This window comes from Micromys minutus (genome assembly GCF_963924665.1).
Source record: "Micromys minutus genome assembly, chromosome: 11".
Taxonomy (NCBI): domain Eukaryota; kingdom Metazoa; phylum Chordata; class Mammalia; order Rodentia; family Muridae; genus Micromys; species Micromys minutus.
The window spans coordinates 41,280,541-41,294,588 of NC_137980.1; the positions used below are offsets into that span (position 1 = coordinate 41,280,541).

At 55.3% G+C, this 14,048-nt stretch overlaps 1 protein-coding gene across 1 annotated transcript in view; it reads left to right on the forward strand.

Moving 5' to 3' along the window:
- Positions 1–14,048, forward strand: part of PREX1 (phosphatidylinositol-3,4,5-trisphosphate dependent Rac exchange factor 1) — a gene marked incomplete at its 5' end in the record, with an annotated part of 142,208 nt that overhangs the window by 111,546 nt on the left and 16,614 nt on the right. The window contains 10 exons of the mRNA XM_080925282.1: positions 2,992–3,064; positions 5,339–5,481; positions 6,675–6,767; positions 7,233–7,381; positions 8,928–9,013; positions 9,806–9,942; positions 10,458–10,560; positions 12,306–12,493; positions 12,858–13,019; positions 13,602–13,812. Coding sequence (XP_080781408.1) covers positions 2,992–3,064; positions 5,339–5,481; positions 6,675–6,767; positions 7,233–7,381; positions 8,928–9,013; positions 9,806–9,942; positions 10,458–10,560; positions 12,306–12,493; positions 12,858–13,019; positions 13,602–13,812 — 1,345 coding nt within the window. The remainder of the gene's footprint in view (positions 1–2,991; positions 3,065–5,338; positions 5,482–6,674; positions 6,768–7,232; positions 7,382–8,927; positions 9,014–9,805; positions 9,943–10,457; positions 10,561–12,305; positions 12,494–12,857; positions 13,020–13,601; positions 13,813–14,048) is intronic.

The following is a 14,048-nucleotide window of genomic DNA, read 5'->3' on the forward strand; positions in this document are numbered from 1 at the left end:
TGGCCCAGACTCTAGCTGGGGACAGCAGCATAGCTGGTGACAGCAGCGTAGCTGGTGACAGCAGCGTAGCTGGTGACAGACCCAGCTCCTTTCTTCGGTGTGACCACACGGGGAGCCTGTCATGTTAGTTGCATCCTTGGATGTCCCTGATGCTCCGTTTCACACCCAGCCTTCTCCCTTTCTACCATCCTGCTATGTCATCTTCTGATTGGTGGCTTCACATTCACACGGTGGCAGCCACAGCTCTAGGTATCACACGTGCACATAGCCGCAGTCAAAGGCAAGCAGCAGGCCGAGCCGAGCCTTTTCCTTTCATGTGATGTCAAGGGAGGGGATGCCTCACACTCTCTCCTATCAGTGGTTTTCCTCTGGTGCCATTGGTTGGGTGAGCCCCACTTAACTGCTTAAGCCAGCCTGTATGGAGGAGACCCGGAGTGTAGAGAGGGACACCGAATGTCTCAGGATCCACCTCTGGGTGCTTGAAGACAGGCTCACATGCTTGGGTGATGAGTTGGGACTCAGAAGGTCCAATGTATCTAGGCTTAGAGATGTGTGAGATCTCAGATCATGGAATGTCATCTTATTTGACCCTCAGGACAAGCTGGGATGGTGTGGTGGCCATCCCAGTGTTAACAGATGGAAGCCAGAGGCTTAGTTCATGTGACTTGTTTAGAGTGCAGGGCCAGGTAGGGAGCGCTGGGCGGGGGATGCCCACCGTGCTCTGGTCTTCCTCTTGGACCCTAAGACCGGCACCAGGGCCCAGCAGATGGTGCTGCTGAGGGCCTGAACACATAAGTCACAGGGGAGGCCTGTGAACCATGCAGGGAGGGGCCGCCCATAAATACCCGTGGCAGAAGTACAGCCCGGGGCCAGTGACTGAGTCCCCCTTGGAATCTCAGTTTTCCTGTCTGTGATGTGGTGGCCAGGAAAGCCTAACTCGGAAGGCCTCCTTGTCACCGGGAAGCTGGGTCAGCCCCTCCGGCCTATGTCTCGGTTTCCCCTGCTGACAAGGAGTCAGTCAGTGGAAATAAGAAGTAGGGTAGGCATGGTGGGCAGAGGTATCCCATGTTGTGTGCGGCCTTTGGTCATTCACACACTCCCTGCGTGCTTCCGCTGGTCCCCCAGGAAGTTAGGTAGCAGCTCTTCTGTGCCTGGGACGCCATAGCTTTGGTTGAGAGAGGAGTTAGAGAGCACTGTCCAGACTGCTCCCTTCCCCCCTCCTGACTTGTCCTCTGGGGCACTCGGGTCTGTCACCATGACCTGGGCTTGCCTTGTGTCCTCAGGAGCCTCCTTGGCCTCCGCCTCTGGGGATAGGACAGACAGGCTAGGCCGGTTCTGAGCTCTCTGCTAATCAAGTCGACTGCAGAGGCTGGCTGGTCTTCTCAGACCAAGCGAGCAGCCAAGGCCACTTGGGCTGGCTGTCACTCTCATCTTCCAGCTCTATGGCTAGGGGCAGCTGCTCTGGATGTGTGGAGTGTCCCTCCCTGTTGCCTCCTCTGTCCTAGCTCCAATCTTGCCATTCCCCTGCCTCTGGCCTGGGGCCCCTTAGGAGTTGTTTTTTTTTCCTTGTGATCCTCACTTAGTAATGCCTTGAAGACCAAGGCCGAGGACCCCTCAGCCCCTCCCTGGAGTCCTCAGCCTGCCCCAGCCCCTGCTAGAAGCCTACACCTGCTCCTCCCACTGCTGGAAAAGCAATCATGCCTCTTTGGCTGGGAGCACCCCCCTCCACCCTCTAGAAAGAGGGCCAGGCCCGGCTGGCTAGGTGTCTGGCAGCCTTTCCTCTTGTGTACTGTCAGGGCTGGCTGCCTGTGTGTCTGGAATCTAGGAACCTGGCCCAAGCTGTCGTAAGGTGCCCCTGATCACAGCCCTTGGTCCAGTCAGCAGCTGGGACTGAGCCCGCCAGCCCCGCTCCCACCCTGAGGTTCTAGCCTCTCTCTGCCTGACTAGCAAGGAAGATTGGGGGGGGGGGGTCCAAGCTGGTTGCGGTGGCATACACCTGTCCTCGAAGCAGACTGAGTCAGGGGGATTCCAGAGCTGAAGCTTGCCTGAGCTGCAGGTGACTTGGGTTACAAGCAACACAAACACCCTGCTTTGGGCTGGGCAGGTGGGAGGCCTGCAGCCGGGCCACTTAGAGAGCAGGCACCAGAAGTCAGCTCTGGTCCCCATCCCTTGAGATCAGCCAGGTCCCTAGTTCTGCTGACACAGACAGACAGACGGACCTCAGTGAAAGATGACTGAGCCAGAGGCCACATGTTCAGATGTGTGGAACCAGGTGGCCTTTGGGATAGTTGGTGGCCTCAGTGGCCTGTCAGGCCACCACAGCCTCACTGTTACTTCCTCACATAGCTTTGTCTCTGGTGGAAGGGTCAGTGGTGTCCCCTTTCCTGAGGTTTGCAGAAGTCCCTCATTTCTAACATCAGGGGACATGTCTACTGACGTGAAGAGCCAGAGCAATGTGGGATTTGTGTTTCTCGTGAGAGCAGCACAGAGGCTGAGAGTAGGGCAGTCTTGTGAGGTCTTTGAGGATCTCACTCTCTGGGTTTTTCTACTCTGCCACCGTTACACCGTTTTACCCTATGGTCACATTGTGATTGCAGAAGCACCAGGCATCACACCTTAGTTCCAGGCAGGGAGTCAGGAAGAAAGGGTCGGGCTATGGGGCACGAGAGGTTTGCCATAGCGCCCTTACTGGTGAAGGGTTTTATGTGTCTCATTGTCCACCTTAATTGCCAGGGTGGTTATGAAATGGGGGGGAGAGTTTCCCTACTAGACAGAGATCAGGAAAGGGCCGTTGCTAGGTAACCAGCATCCTCTAATAAAGTAACTCCCTTGTTAGGAGTTCATCAGGAATAGTCCCCAGTAGTTGGGGACCTTGGTATGCAGTATGACAAGTCTCTGCCCTCATATGACTTGTGCTTCCCAATGGTAGCCTGTCTTAGGACTGATTCAGTGCTGGGGTTCCTGACAGCGCCCTCTTCTGTTCCATTTTAGGGGGACTGTCAGACACGGGAGGAGGCGGTGGCGCTGGGCGTGGGGCTGTGCAACAACAGTTTCATGCATCACGGTAAGTGTGGGGCCCTGAGCTCTGCTTCTCATGCACTGTGTCGCAGCACCGAAGGCTTATGCTTTGGTCCCCCCCCCCATTACCTTTGTCGGCCCCTCTCTCAGAGAAACTGTGTTCTCTGCCTCCTCCCCGTGCGTGTCCACTGTGTGCCCAGCATGGTGGGTCTGGCGTATGTGCGTGCGTGGACCCCCTTGCGTATCAGACAGACACAGCACATCTCTGCGTGCTGCTGAGCTGGTGCTGTGGTAGGAATGCTGAGGCTTGGGTACAGGTACAGGCTGCAGAAGTGTGAGCTTTGCCCTAACTTAGATTCAGTGAACTTGCCCTGCAGAGGGCTAAGCAGCTGCCATAACACTAGAACAAAAGGGGCGTGGCTAAGTGCCAATAAAACTTTATTTAGAGAAACTGGTGGGCTGTGGGTGGGGCATAGCATTCCTGTCTGTGTCCATGGCTCAGATCTATGTCCCTTCTAGACTTAGCTCCCCTGTAGCTTTGCTCATTCCCTCAGCCGAAGGGACCAGGCTTGGCCACCCGTTGGTCCCATCTCCTTCCCAGAAGCCGTTTGCACACCCTTCAGTAGCGCTGGCCCTGCTGCCTGTCCTTGGGCAGGAGCCTCTCATTTGTGGGTGAGGATAATTGTGGTCCGCTCAGCCTTGTTCCCAGAAGGCAGCTATCTGGAGAGACTGCATAAGGAGGGGTAATTGGTCAGCCTGATGCCCTCAGGGCCCCCCAGGGGGGAATTGCAGGCTGTATAGCCCCCCACACCCTACCACAAACTCAAATATCTGCTAAAATAGGAAAAGGCCAAACGCTGGGGAGTGGCTGTGGCAAAGGGCAGTGTGGGTGCAGAGTGGGGGAGGGGACGGCACCTTCTGCCACGTCTGAACTGAGCCTCAGACTCCTGGTGTCTTCTTGGGGGGGGGGGGACTTAGGCAGACAGGGAAACTGAGGCTTGCTGCTCCCGCCTTGGAACCATCCCGGGGGCTCATTCATTGCTTTTGGTCTTCTACTGGAAGGGAAAGCCAAAGTGCAAAGGGTTAAAGTATCCGATGGAAGGATTTGAACCCAGGTCTGTGCGCGCCTCTCAAAGCTGGACTAGCCCGTGGCTGGGAGGGGAACGGGCCTCACCAGGCTGGGCTCCTGACTTGAGAGTTTCTCTCGGTGTCTCCCTGGACATGACTGCTCAGACAGTACCGTGGCGCTTTCTCCAGCTCTGGAGTCTCCTAACCCCATGTTTACAGCGGAGGTTAAATAAGCAGATGCGTGGAGCCTGGCTGTGCCCTGCTCTGAGGAAAGTAGCAATTTGTGGGTCTCTTTGTTCCAGAGCGGGAATAGGGGTTGCCCTATTACACCCTCACACACAGGTAGAAGAATGTCCCCTCCCCCGTGAATAGTTTAGGGTCTGGAGGAATCTGGACTGGCTTTCTTGTCACAGACCCTCACAGACCTCAGGCAGCTACTAACACTGGGCTTTGATGTACCAGAATTTCTTTCCTTCCTTCCTTTGTTTTGTCTTCTTTAAAGATTTCTTGTGTGTGTGTGTGTGTGTGTGTGTGTGTGTGTCTGTGTCTGTATGTGTATGTGTCTGTATGTATGTGTGTCTGTACTGTATGTGTGTGTGTCTGTATGTGTGTGTGTCTGTGTGTGTGTGTGTGTGTCTGTATGTGTGTCTGTAATATGTGTGTGTGTGTGTGTGTGTGTGCGCGCAATTGAGTATAGTTACCCATGGAGGCCAGAAAAGGCATTAGATTCCTTGGAGCTGGAGTTATGGAGTTACAAGTGGTCATGAACTGATGATGTCGCTGCTGGGAACAGACGTGTGTGTGTGTGTGTGTGTGTGTGTGTGTGTGTGTGTGTGTGTGTGTGTGTATGCTGGCTGTCTTTTGAATTTAATTTTTGTGACAGGGTCTCTATCTGAATCCAGCCCCCCCCCCCCCCACTGGGTAAATCCACTGACCAGCAAGCTCTGAAGCTCTGCCGGTCTCTGTCTCCCCAGAGCTGAGCTTAGAGATGGGCACTGCAGCTGGCATTTATGTGGGTGCTGTGGACCTGAGCACAGGCCCCGAGGCTTGCACGGTGGGCACTGTGCCCATCAAGCCCTATCAGATAGCTGAGTTCACACACGTTAGCACTGGCTCACAATTCTGCCTCCCTGCAATGCCCTCTCGGCCAAGCTGCCCTCGTCCAGGAGCCGCTTCTAGCCTGTGGCTGCTGGTTGGCCAAGACAGCCGACCTGCTGCCGTCTGAGCACTGCTGTGTGTCTGTGGCCTGCAGTTCTGGAGAAGAGCGAATTCAAGGATGAGTCTCAGTACTTCCGCTTCCACGCTGATGAGGAGATGGAGGGGACCAGCAGCAAGAACAAACAGCTTCGAAACGACTTCAAGCTTGTGGAGAACATTCTGGCCAAGCGGCTGCTGGTAGGAGCACAGTAGGGCTGCTGTGCCTGTCTTCCCTGACTCTAGGCCGCTGCAGACAGTGACCAGAACAGGGCTTGCAGATCTGAGCATGAGTCTTGGGACTGAAAAGCCAGTGCCTGCCAGGGCTACACTCCTCATGAAGCAATGGGGTTGCAGGAGCTCCTACCCTTTCATCTACCCCACAGCCATAGCTTCACTGTGCCTTCTGAGTCACCTCCTACAGCACTATAGGTCTCAGGAGTTTGTGTCCTGCTCACATCCAGGAGCCTTGAGTGCCTGCAGGTGGGAACATTTACTAGCCAGGTCAGGAATGTTGGTAACCCCATCCCACCCAGCCTGACTTTCTTAGGCTGGGCTTGTGGTGAGTTGGCTGGGAGAGGTCTCTCTAGCTACTCTAGTCTCTCTGGTCTATGGTAATCCTGGAGCCTGCAGTTCCCTCTGGTACTCTGAAGCCCTTTGGTGTACCCCACCACACTTGGTAAAAATTCAGCATGTGTCCTGTCTCTTCCTGCCTCTCCAACTTTGTCTCCTGGGTAGCGCTTTCCTCTCTGTCTGAGCTCCCCTAGTCTCTCACTCTGGGGCTGCCCCAGGGCCTTCCCACATGCTGTGCCTGCTGCCTGGAGCTCTTTCCCCTTCTCTGAGGATCTCAGAGGCCACCTGCTCAGTTCTACTTTTGCCTGAGCACATTCCCACGCTGTAGACTGTCTCCTTCAAACACAGTCGGCGGTACAAGGGGGGCGCTCAGTAGCATCCCCAGTGCCACGGAGTCCCCGACCCCCAGCTCATCTCCTGGCCATCCTGCTCTGGGGAAAGGGTCCTCCACCCCCACCCCCTATACCCCGGTTTGGTTTCCTGGTGCCTGGCGCTCTGGGTCCCTTTTCTTCTTGTCAATGGGTTGCTGGCACTCACTGTGACAGTCTCTGGGCTGTGGGGAGGGGAGGTGGTCTGGGAGGAGCAAGCGAACAGGTGATCAGCACTGGCTTGTGGGAGGAGAGGGTGGTATCCACACTTGACACAGCTGTGACTTGTCCCTTCTGTGTGTCCCGCCATACTCTGATTTCACTCTGTTCCTGTGGCCTGGCTCTGCAGGTCCCGTCTGCACACCTGCCTTGTAGACTTAGGGCCCCAGCTGCAGGATCCTAGTCGCTGGGAAGCAGGGTGGTGTTGCTTTAAGTTGCATCTTGGGCTTTCAGATCCCGCCGCAGGAGGATGACTATGGCTTCGATCTTGAGGAGAAGAACAAGGCCGTGGTGGTGAAGTCTGTGCAGAGGGGCTCGCTGGCTGAGGTGAGACCCACTGTTGGCCACTCAGGTGGGGTGGTACCCTAGCTGGGGGTGTCTCCGTGTCTCTTGAGGTGGGCCAGCTCAGCAGGTTCTGAGATGCAGGGTAGGTAGGAACGAGACAGCCCTCCTGGCATGTTCCACTAGCGCCACCTGCTGGGCATATGGGGACATGTAGGGAAAGCGGAAGGCTCCCCGGAAGAGTTACTTGTTGTCTCTCAACCCCAATGGTATCTCGTTCCATGATCTTGTTCACATTCTCATGGTTACGAAATGGCCACTACATCGACCTCTGGGACATCACAACACAGGCTGGCGCTGGCCGTTTCTTTCCTAGGGATTTGCCACCTACCCTTGCCTCCTTGGGCTTTCATTTACAGCTCAGAGCCCAGCTTCCTGGTGCTTCTAGAACATCCCAGCTTCCTCGGTGAAGAGGGAGGAGGCCAGTGACACCTGTGCTTGTCCCTCCAGATGGCTGGCCTGCAGGCGGGGAGGAAGATTTACTCCATCAACGAGGACCTGGTGTTCCTGCGGCCCTTCTCTGAGGTGGAGACCATCCTTAACCAGTCCTTCTGCTCCCGCCGCCCGCTGCGCCTCCTGGTGGCCACCAAGGCCAAAGAGTGAGTGGGAGCCTCAGACGGATCTTTGTTAATCTCATTATGTCCTAAGTGCCAGTGAATGGCTCAGGCTTGGGAACACAGCCCTGTCAGGGTGGATACAGTCCCCACCTCCCATGGATTCTTATGAAGGTGGGGGGATTGGGGGGGGGAGGGGAGATGCAGATATGCACTGAATAGTTGTGTGCTGAGTTGGTGGCCAGCAGTCAGGTGGAGGTGGAGAAGGTTGGAGAAGGAAGCCAGAGTATGCAGAGAGGCAGTGGCTAGAGAGATGTCACTGGGGATGGAGTGATGGCTCTCAGAGATGACTTCTGGAGGCGGCTCCAGACAGATAAAGCATTCACCGCAAAGACCTCCGGGATCGCACTGATTATGGCATGTTGGGTGGGGGGAGAGGCAGGGAGGGGTTGGAGCAGTGTAGGAGAGAGGAGACATGGGTAAGTCCCTGTGGATGGCCACTGGAAAGGAAGACTTCCTGGTGCTGCAGGTGGAAGCAGGTCCCATCTGCAGCTGCCTGGCTTGCAGGGCAGGTAATGTCCAGACACCGGTGTAATGGGTATACTTCTAATTTTTTTATTTATGTATGTATTTATTTAATGTGTGAGTGCTCTATCTGTATGTGCACCTGTATGCCAGAAGAGGGTGTCGGGTCCTATTACAGATGGTTGTGAGCCACCCACCGTGTGGTTGCTGGGAATTGAACTCAGGACCTCTGGAAGAGCAGTTAGGAGACCTCTTAACTGCTTGCTGAGCCATCTCTTCAGCCCCAGAATACTTCTATTTTAAGATTAAGTGTTTGGTGCCATGCTTCCTATTCACTTGGGGCGAATGTTGGCTGCAAGCTGTGGAAAGGTTTCAGTGTTCTCAACGTGTGGGTCGTGACCCCCTTGGGGGACAAATGACCCTTTCACAGGGTTGCCTAAGACCATTGGAAAACACAGATGTTTACGTTATGATTCCTAATGGTAGGAAGATTACAGTTACGAAGTCGATATGAAAATAATTTTATGCTTGGGGGGTCACCAGAACGTGGGGAACTGTATTAAAGGGTCGCAGTGTTAGGAAGGTTGAGAAACACTGCTGTTAGACTCTGTTTCTGCAAGGACAGGAGATTTAGGGAAAAGGTGACAGACAAAGTTCAGCTACTAGATGCAAGAGATGGAAGTCACCAGGGTTCATTCTCTGGGGACAGGTTCTCAGGGTGGCTCTGCCTGCCCCGTAGACACAAAAGGGGTCATGCTGTGTGTTGGGGACAAAAGCTGCCTAGCAGCTCAAAAGGCTAGCACCCGCCACTCCCTGCAGCTGGTACCTTTTCTTGGCACCCACAACCCCCAGGCTGGGGCTCCCCTTGATATGCACCGCCCTCTCAACCCCTGGCTGCTCTGCCTTTGGTTCTTTACCATATGCTTTGGGGACCTGGTTGACTGACGGTGCTTGGGGGCTGATTTCCAGGAAGCCTTGGAGACAGACAGTGTGGCAGCGGGAAGGGACTCCTTGAGAAACCACACTTCTTTTTCTCATGGCCTGTCTCTGCCCCTGTGCCTGCTAGGACCATCAAAGTCCCTGACCACCCAGAGGCCCTGTCCTTCCAGATTCGAGGAACAGCCCCACCGTGTGTCTTTGCCGTGGGCAGAGGTGAGCTGGCGTCTGGTGTGTAGAGCCTCTTGGGGCTGCATCGTGTGCACAGAGGGCCAAATGCCCGGTGCTAGCTTCCTTAGCCTCCCAGCGGTGCCAATGGCAGTGTCCAGTTGCCTGTGTATGAGACCTTGGCTAGAGCCTTAGGTAGACTAGATAGAACTAACAAAGGGGCTGATATCTGCCGAACACTTAGTAAGGACCAGCTATGTTGCATGCCCGAGCTTCCAGAGTCTTTCCTGAGTCCTTTGAAGAGAAGCACTATTTACGAACTTCACAGATGACAACATTAAGGCCCAGAGAGGTGAAGTATCATGTTGTAGACTGCAGGGCAGAGATGTAGGGGGAAGCCCCTGAGACTGGGACCTGCACTGGCCAAGTTCCTCAAGGCTTGCCCATCTCTTCGGCTGGAGGCAGCTGACCATTTGTTTCTATTTTTAGACCTGTCTGCTAACCCACAGATGCATGGGGTCAAGACCCAGGGCTTGGGCCATTTGGTAGAATTGTCAGAGATGGACTTGGGCTGGGCTGCTATATTGTGCCCAGGATTTTCTGAGCCTGTGCCCCGATGGTACTTTGGTGTCTCTGCCACCTGGCTCAGTCTGTTACTGTGTGGGCATGCGGGGTCCCAAAAGATCGGGCCCCGAGATACCACACTGGGCCAGCAGTGTCCAAGCCAGCTCTCTGGTTGGCAGCTGGGCGGAGGCACAGCTTTGGATGCAGCTGTTGGCAGGGGCAACTGGAACCTGGCTCCCCTGCCTGGCTCTGGCCTGAAGTGCTCCTGTCCCCCAGGCTCCGAGGCTATGGCTGCTGGGCTGTGTGCGGGCCAATGCATCCTGAAAGTCAACGGCAACAGCGTGGCGAATGATGGCGCCCTTGACGTTCTCGAGCACTTCCAGGCCTTCCGGAACCACAGGGAGGAGGCCCTGGTGAGCACTTAGCGTAAGGCGGGAGGCTGGGCGCCGTCCTGGAGGCACCTTAGGGGCACTGAGCTGAGCTGGGTGTGGAGGGCTCTTTTACAAATCGGAGTGCCGTAACCTCAGAGTGCGCCACACACCGTATGCCACAAGCCACGTTGACCGTAGAAATTGAACCTGGGTTCTGGTGGAGGTCACAGTCACTTCTCCGTCCACACGCTTTCGCTTCACAAGCGTTTGCTGAGTTCCTATCACATTACCAGACGAGCTCCTTGACTTTGGAGATGCCGGAGAGAGGAGGATATTACTTGTACCTCTAGTGTTTCCGAAGCCCCACATCATTGCTCCTACCTGGAGCGAATGCTCCACACCCAATGTGGCCAGTGGCCCCTCAGGTTCCAGAGTGACATTTTGGTGGTCTCTTTAGCGATGGCCTCACGGACAGGAATGAGTGGACCACCTGTCTTGGCTCATCCCTTCCTCTGTCAGCACCGTGGAACTGGTCCTCTGACAGTGGTTCTTTGCAGGGTCTTTACCAGTGGGTCTACCACAGCCATGAGGATGCCCAGCAGGCACGAGCCAGCCAGGGTGGCCCTGACGACCCGCAGGAAGACGACCAGCCTGACTCAGGTAAGGGACAGGAAGTGGGAAGAGCTTCATTTTGGGGTTACTGCGATGGCTGGTCTGTATCCCCACCATTGCAGTGGGTTCTTGGGTCTGCCTCCATGTGGGCACCCTCGGCGCCGTGAGAGCTCAGAGCAGAACTCCTTCGTTAGCAGCTCACACTGTAGTCCACACAGCCCACAAATGAATCTCTCTGGGCCGTGGTTCTTTCTGGGACTCTAGGCAGAGTCCACTGACTTGTCTGTTTTAGCTTCTAGAAGCTTCCCACACACCTTGGCTCCTGATTCTCTTGCTAGCTGATGGCCTAGCACAGTTTACCTAAGTCCTAACTCATCTTTGCTACTCTGCCCTTGATGGTTCCCATTTCCTTTCCCCTTAAAAAAAAAAAAAAACACTTACTGGTTTTTATTTTATGTGCATTGGTGTTTTGTATGTATGTACATCTGTGTGGGGTGTTTTGGGGGTGTCAGATTCCAGAATCACAGTTGTGAGCTGCCATGTGGTTGCTTGGAATTGAACTCAGGACCTCTGGAAGAGCACTGACTGCTCTTAACCACTGAGCCATCTCTCCAGCCCCTCCCATTTACTTTTTATTGGCTCATTAAGAATTGGATGCTTTGTCACAGCCCAAATTCTCTCTTGCTGACAGTGTGAAAGACTTAGGGGTTATGGGATCAGAAGTGCATGTCTCCTGTGGGCCACCGTTCTATCACGACCTGCCATGAGTCCCTCTGGAGTCACCTTTGACTTCTTACCAATCAGCTCACTTCCTCTGCTGGCTGTCGACAGGCATCAGAAACTTACTGTGGCCCAGACTGACATTGCTTCCCCCAGAACCTGAGTCTGCCCCTGGTCCATCTTTATCCTAGAATTTCAGGCCTCTTTAGTCCTTCCTTCCTTCCTTCCTTCCTTCCTTCCTTCCTTCCCTCCCTACATCCCTCCGTCCTTCTTTTCTTCCTTCCTTCCTTCCTCCCACGTGATTCCAGCCCTTCCAGGGTCTGACCCCACCTTAACTGGTACTGGTTTGTTCTGCAACTGGTTTTTACCAGGATTATTGCAGCCGCTTGTTCATTGTCCTCTCCCTGGTTGGTCACCACCCCAAGTCCCACACAGTGTTCTGTGGCCTCCCAGCTCAGGGAAAAGGAGAAAACATAACCACAACCTTAAACGCCAGGGGTCTAGCCAGCCTGGCTCCCAGCACCGCCTCCCTTCTCCTCTTCTTGCCCCCTGCTCGGCATCTGTCCGAATGTGTTTCTACCCCGGCTTCACACGTGTGTGTGCTGCCTGGACCCCTGTCCTCTTCCCTCCACTCAGAGGTTACTGTGTGCCCTGAGTACGTAATCCTTCCTGGAGCTGACTCACAGAAAAGTGTGGGCTCTGCCAACTGAGATCAGAGTAGGGGCCAGGCAAGCTTCAGGGCTGGTTCAAGCCAGCACCTCTTACTTCTCAGCCGCACAGTTGGCTTTTTACAGGGTGGCCCTGGCCGCTTTGAATCCCTGAAAGAGAATGTGTCCTCCCTTCTGCGAATCCCATGGGATCCAGACTGGCAGTTTCCTGCTGTCTGTGGAACTGGGGGCAGTGGGTGGGGTCAATCTCCTGTGGGTCAACTCCATCCAGGAGGGGCGTGGAGCAGTCATCCACTGTCCCCACAGCGGGGACAGTGACTCGGTGTGTCCCCGCTGTGGCCCGCTCAGCGGTGCAGCCTAGGGCACAGAACTGTTCTCAGTGTGGTTTGCCCCTCTGGCTTCTAGCCCTGCCTCTGCTGTCCCTGGGTCCCCAGCTGAGCCTGCACGAGGACAGCGCCGTTGTCAGCCTGACGCTGGACAATGTTCACTTGGAGCACGGCGTGGTTTACGAGTATGTGAGCACAGCAGGGGCCAAGTGCCACGTGCTGGAGAAGATCGTGGAGCCCCGGGGCTGTTTCCGCCTGGCTGCCAAGGTCTCACCCCGTTCCCGCCCCCTAGTCCAGCCCCAGTCATCCTACCCCATCCACTCTGCTCCATACCCACTCCCACCTGCAGCCCTGCCCCCCCAGACCCTGCCCTGCTCTGTTCTGCCTCACGGTCAGGGGAGCTGATTCCTTTGCCCTGGAGCCCTAGCATCTAGTCTTTATCCCAGTACTCATCAGCTTTGGGGCCAGGGAAGATGGCTACTATCCTTTTAGCCTCACTTTACCTTCCTCCAAAATGGGTGTGTCACAGCCCCGATCTCTTAGGGCCTCTGTCTTGTGAAAAGGCTCCCCACGGGTAAGAACTCTCTGTCGCTGTGGTACGCGTGCTCAGAGGTTGTCCTCCCTCCCGCAGATCCTCGAGGCCTTTGCCGAGGACGACAGCCTCTTCGTGCAGAACTGTGGGAGGCTCATGGCCATGAGCAGTGTCATTATCACTATGTCCCACTACGAGTTCCATAACATTTGTGACACCAGGCTGGAGAGCATCGGCCAGAGGATCGCCTGCTACCGGGAGGTAGGTACCTGGTGCCCACGCTCTGCTTACAGCGTCTCAGCTCAGTTCCACCTGAGCGAAGTTAAGCCTGATGGGCTCAGTTGCTAGTCAGGCTACAGGTGGACTTCAGGCACAGCTGTATCCAGGTGCCTAGTCGGACCCCACAGGCACCTGTTTGCCCACATCAGCTTCCCTCTGAGGCTGGGCATTCACCTGTGGTATGGCCTTGTGGCTCTATTTCTGGCTTTGCTGTCCAGGTGACTCACAGGGTGCTCCTGGGTCTGCTCATGTCCCATGCCTTGCCCTGCGCCAAACATTGTAGAATAAGGAGGTGACCATCCCCGAACCCCATAACTGAGGGCCAGGAGACTGGTTTCTAGGACATTACTGCAGCTAAAAGATAGAAAAGATTCCATGTCGGTGCTCAGCCCCACAGCTTCTGGTCTGCTGTCCTTGTGAGAGACACTCAGGGTAACAGCTTCATACACAGCCGTCACCACTCTCTCCGACTGGGAAGGCGGGGGCCGCAGAGTGGCTCCAGGGTATTCAAGGACCCGCTGATGCCAACTCACATGCCCTCATCCCCTCCCCTCACCCCCAAAGTTTGCAGCCCAGCTGAAGAGCAAGGTCAGCCCCGCCTTCAAGCAGGCACCCCTGGAGCCCCACCCGCTCTGTGGCCTGGACTTCTGCCCCACCAACTGTCACATCAACCTCATGGAAGTGTCCTACCCCAAGACCACCCCATCGGTGGGCAGGTCCTTCAGCATCCGCTTCGGACGCAAACCCTCTCTCATCGGCCTTGACCCCGAACAAGGTACCTGCGTGCGTCTATCAGAGCTTGTACTAGAGCTCACCTTACGGAGGAAACAGAAATGTCTGAAGGCCACTGTCCGGGGCGGGGTTGGTGGCTGCATACTTATCAGGGACCCAGGCTCCTGTCTTTCTGTATTACCGTCTTTAGTTTGAATCTTGCAACTTCATGATGCCCTTGTGGTAGAAAATGGCTGCCAGAGTGCCTGCCATCACGTCTGCACTCTAGGCAGGGGAAAA